This window comes from Sander vitreus, chromosome 11 (genome assembly GCF_031162955.1).
Source record: "Sander vitreus isolate 19-12246 chromosome 11, sanVit1, whole genome shotgun sequence".
Lineage (NCBI taxonomy): Eukaryota > Metazoa > Chordata > Actinopteri > Perciformes > Percidae > Sander > Sander vitreus.
The window spans coordinates 551,965-557,500 of record NC_135865.1 but is presented as its reverse complement, the minus strand read 5'-3'; the positions used below and the strand labels follow the sequence as shown (position 1 = coordinate 557,500).

Here is a 5,536-nt window from a genome sequence, read left to right as displayed (position 1 = left end):
TCAGAGGATGAACCCCTTGAGATGCACCATCTCAATCATTTAGGAATTTGTGATGGGCATTGTACACTATTTTAGGACATTGAATGAATCGATTCATTGGACTAAATAAATGGCAGATTAATTGACAATGAAATTAAGAGTTGGCTGAAGTCCTACTACAAATGGTAAGCAGCTATAAGAACATCTCTGGAGTCCCTGACACATTAAACTGCACCAGTTATACCCCCCAGCTCTGCACCCGGAAGCTTTTTACTAGGATTTGGCATTGTGAACCAAAAATCACTATACTAATGCAATTGTTTTGGAAATTGTTTGGGAAATTTGGTTTCAAATCAGATTATTGGTTACAAATTTACCAAACGCAAGTTTTGGTTTCCGCAGAGGCCTCCATACATTTTAAGGCTCTTGTTGTGTTGCAGCCATGGTGCACAGTAAGCAGCGCTCTAAAGTGTGGCTTTATTTTACGTTGAAAAAGCCCGGTAAAACTGTAAATCACTATTCAATCAAATAAAATGTCTCTTATCTGTGAAATAAGCATGTGACCCGTTTCAACTCCAACTCTCAAAGATTTGGAATCAAGAATCGATAAGAACCGGAATCCAAAGGAAGAATCGGAATTGGTAATCAGAATTGTTGAAACCCTAACCCAACCCTACTTTTAACTGCACATGATTTGGGGATCCGATCCTGAAGACTAATGCAGATATCTTGAATGGGAACCAATCACCTTATAAACAAACAAAGTCCCAACCAAATTTTCTGAACAAACGACAGCGGAGTTATTAGATTCATGCTCAGTTTTATAGTTGGACTTCGTTCCCTGTCTGTTTATGTCGCTGTCACTGTGCTGTGCTAGCCCCCTTTTTTTTCAAAGCTGAGAGCTGTCAGGGCAAGTAAGAATGCACGGTGCTGAATGAGGTGAGGTTAGTTACTTGTAGCCCTGAGGGGCCTTTACGGTAGTCACAGGCAAAAGCTGCTATTCCGCTGATTCCTTTATATCATTCCCTTCAGATGGATTTCAATACGTTCTCACTGTGCACTTGATACTTAACCCACAGGCTTTGGTATTGAGAAGGCTGATAGTTGATGTATTGCTTACCATGGGGTTGTGTGTGTGTGTGTGTGTGTGTGTGTGTGTGTGTGTGTGTGTGTGTGTGTGTGTGTGTGTGTGGATGCGTGCAAACATGTGTGTATGAAGTGTTTGAGCTCCCAGCTGACATGCTACAGAGTGGAGAGCCGGTCTCAACAGGTCCCTGTGTGAATGTAAAGCCCCGGTTTACAGGAGGAAGAGGCGTGAGGCCCCTTGAAGAGGAGGGCCCCCGTCTTTGGTGGCCACCTGTTGACACTGACACACACTAATCAGTCGGCAAACAAAGTAATTTAGCCGCTTTCAAAGGCGTTGCTCCGCTTGAGCACATTGTACCAAATTCTCCTGAAATAGAAACCTTTCATGTTACCTCAGGGCAATTTGGAAGACATCATTAGGCTTAGGAAAAGGAAAAAAAACAGTACCAGGGAGAGCCCATCGCCACCTTTTAGACTCCCGGGATCTCTTCATTGTGCTGCTGTAGAAAGTGGCCAGTGTCATGTAAATGGCTTTTATTTTTGCCTCATCATGCTTTTTGCTGGAAAGCCACGCGTTTGAAAGGCGGGCTGCAGCGCGGCTGTCTCCCAGTGCCTCACAGGGGGCTTTGTGCTGTCACTCTCAGGGTGCTCACACTGGAAGGACAGGGGGGAGGGGTGGGGAAGGGTGGGGGTGGGGTTCGGGGGGGGCTCTAACAGCGAACTCAATGAACCCCCCGCGGGCCTTGGCCGTGTCCGCCACCCTCCCACCTTTTCCACTTGCATGCTTCCTCCTTTCCTTCATCTTCCTCTTCTCTGTTCTACTCCTTGTCCCTCTCCCTCTCGCTCTCTTTTTTTGGCCCTGACACTTACAAAGCCGGACTTGAGGCCAACTGGGCCTGATCCCAGAACTGGCCTGTCACAGCCGGCCTATCAGGAGTTGCCACAGAGGTCATCTGACACAGTGATTGAGGGTAAAAAGAGAAAACAAGGGGAAAACAGTCCTTAAAAGACAGAGTGGTGCCCCTTTTGGGAGGGTTTCTGCTTTCTATGTGGGCAACTATGTGCAACACTAGGTGTGTTTGTGTGTGTGTGTGTGTGTGTGTGTGTGTGTGTGTGTGTGTGTGTGTGTGTGTGTGTGTGTGTGTGTGTGTGTGTGTTTGTGTGTGTGAAAAAAGTCTTTAGCCCTTTCCCTTCCTTTGGTTTTAAATCATGCTATCTATTCAGATGACCAATGCGTTGTGTTTTTCTACATTTACATTGAATGGTTAATGTTGTAAAGATGGCAAATAAAAAATAAAACATTCCTGTTTTTTCCTGTCTCCAACAGATGATCACACATCCAAGTCTGGCCTGTACTTCCACGTCTCCAACGAAGGCAACCAGAACCTGTTTGTGACCCAGGCCAACCTGTGGCTCTACTTCCGCGTGCTGCCAGCCGGCCCTGAGAAGGGCCTCCGGAGGAAGGTGACAGTCAAGATCCATTACCAGGAGGCTGCCGGCGGTGCGGAGGGAGGGCCGGGAGGCGGCGGCGGTGGAGGGGGAACAGGCCGTTGGGCTCTTGTGGAGAAGCGGGTGGATCTGAAACGCAGCGGCTGGCATACTTTCCCCCTGTCGGAGGCGGTGCGGGCTGTGTTTGAGAAAGGCGGCCGGCGTCAGGACCTGGAGGTCCACTGTGACGGTTGCGAGACGGCTGGCGTGGCTCCGGTGCTAGTGGACCCAGGCGACCCATCCCACCGGCCCTTCCTGGTGATGCGGGCGCGACAGGTGGATGGAAAGCACCGCATTCGCAAGCGGGGGCTCGAGTGCGACGGCACCAGTGGGGGCCTTTGCTGCCGGCAGCAGTTTTACATAGACTTCCGCCTTATTGGCTGGAACGACTGGATCATTGCGCCAGCTGGTTATTACGGCAACTATTGCGAGGGCAGCTGCCCGGCCTACATGGCTGGCGTGCCCGGTTCGGCTTCATCCTTCCACACGGCAGTAGTTAACCAGTACCGCATGAGAGGCATGAGCCCCGGCTCGGTCAACTCCTGCTGCATCCCCACCAAGCTCAGTACTATGTCCATGCTCTACTTTGACGATGAATACAACATCGTAAAGAGGGATGTGCCCAACATGATCGTGGAGGAGTGTGGCTGCGCTTGAGTTCACACTGACATTCATTATCTTTGGACTATGGAACAGTCAGAAAGGCCTTTTATACAAACGGGACGTTATTGTACGGTACACATATACAATATATCTATACCTACTGTTTGTGCAAGCAGCACGTACACTGGCGCGTCTGGTGCATCTTGCAAATGCAAAAGTACCAGTGTTGTGTCCATGTGTGTTATGTGTGTGTTTGCACGTGTCGTGCGAGTGTGTGTATTTATCAGACTGAGTGACTGAGTGCTGCTGTCCGCGCCGATGGCCGCTCAGCGACGGGACGAGAAGGGAACGATTATCACCAAATGATACTTTGCTCTAGTTTGCCATTTCTAGTCAAAAAATAATGGCTCATCATCTCCTCTCGAATGAAGATAACAAGCGCTTAAGGAAAAGTGACAGGATCAGCCGCCGACACGATTGGCTTCGCCCCCAACGCTCCCAAACACCCCGCTCCGCCAACCCTCTTAAGTACTTAAGCACACGACAGACTTTGGTTTTTTTTTATAAAGCACTGACAATTCATCCGCTTATACAATTCAGAAACACTAGCACTTCCCTACGACGCCGACAGACAGTCTGACTGTCCTCTCTGGTGAAATCAGACCGGCAGCGCTTAACGCCTTGCAGGATTATAAACGCTCCACAGAAAGGTAAAAGAAAGTCCTCCACGTAGCTGCTGCGGCTCTTGCCATTCTTGCTGTTGACTACGGGCCTCAACTTCCTGCCTGTCAAGAGAGAGCTGCAGGCCCTGCTACCATGACAACCAGGTGAAGATAGATCTCATAAGTGCACTTCACTTGTGGACTGGGAGCGACAGAGAGAGAGAACCGCTTCCGCCCCCCCCCCCCCCCGAGGCTCAGCAGAAGTGGGCCTGCGGACGTGGACTCCCGTTTGGGCCACACAGTGCAGTGCAGCACTTGCAGAAACTGAAATGCACACCCTGAATAGCACTTGTATAAAGAAATGCCTTCCAAGGGGTACTGAGTAGGGGTGTAAATCATAGGTTTTTAATCACGGTACCAACATCGATTCCTTGGACAAAGATACGATATTTGGCTGAAAGTCTGTCACAATGCGATCACGATTGGATTCAATTCAGGGGCCTGCGATCGATTTGAGACGGCTAAATGAGCCCATTTAACACAGTTACATTTATGTCAACTCAAAAAGGCAACTTACATATGATTTGACAACTTTATAACTGAGCTCTTCAAGATATTTAAATAAACAACAAACTACTCTTTTTAATAAAAAGATCAAATATAAAGTGGGAATATAAAATAAGGAGGCATCTTACCGATGATATGTATCGATAATATCGAATCATGGATCATTGAATCGATACGCTGATCCAGATCGACGTATCATTACACCCTTAGTACTGAGTGTCCTGTCCTATCACTAAATAAGTGCCACATGAGCTATGCAATGTATAGTAACCTATACCCATACTCAACATGCTCTGTTAGACTGGATTCTCTTTCCATCTTTCTCTCTTCTCTCTCTCCTCTCTCTCTCTCCTTCTTTCTCGCTTCACTCCTCAACTCTTTATCAATACTTGAAATGTAATCTTTCGCTTCCTTTCCAAAGCGAATGATTGTTGTGACGTTTGCACTGAAAAGTTGCGGGATTAGTGAGACAAAAAACTGCCATTGAAAAGTTATTTTTATAGAAGTAAATTGAATTTTGTTTCAAATGTATTTTACCTAATTAATGGAACCAAAGAGGCCAAGATTTTAGCTATTGTACTAAGATGGCAAGGCCATTGAGTTACTGTGTACAATACTGTTTTTGATCATTTGCAATAGGCCTACCACTGTATCAGGGTACGATATATGATTTCATTTCTTAGCTCTATTTTCATTCCGTTTTGTACAATAAGCAACACTTTTTCATCTTTAATTCTGTTTTTGTTTTAAGTTTTCTATTTAATAAAAACGTTATTTTTAGTTCCTTTCTAAGAATCATTTAGTCAAATAAATGTCATCTGTACAGTTTATGTAAAATAAAATGTTTTCTTAAATATTCAGTAACTTTAAAATTCCTTGTTTGTTGAGATGTTGTGTGTTTCTGCTGATGGAAAATGGGTTGGGCCTACAGTATCTCTGGAAGTGTCCTTTTTATCTGATGGAAGGTGCTCTGGGCTGATTCCTGACCAAACAAGAAGGTGGGGCTGAAATAGTTGTGTACTACAACACACACACACTTCAGTCTTCTTCCATACTGGTTGAAACATAAAATATCTCTTTCTGGGCTGTCTGTCAGAACTGAGTGTCTCCCGTAAGCTGGAACCGTAGAACAGTAATTACAACTATGATTA

The 5,536-nt window shown here is 46.2% G+C and overlaps 1 protein-coding gene across 1 annotated transcript in view; it reads left to right on the top strand.

Annotated features, from left to right (window-relative positions):
- The window catches only part of LOC144525930 (inhibin beta B chain-like), a 9,738-nt gene extending 4,493 nt beyond the window's left edge, over positions 1-5,245 (top strand). Inside the window, exon 2 of the mRNA XM_078262996.1 lies at positions 2,393-5,245. Within this exon, the coding sequence (XP_078119122.1) occupies positions 2,393-3,210 (818 nt within the window). The 3' untranslated portion in view covers positions 3,211-5,245. The remainder of the gene's footprint in view (positions 1-2,392) is intronic.
- The last annotated feature ends 291 nt before the right edge of the window (positions 5,246-5,536 follow it).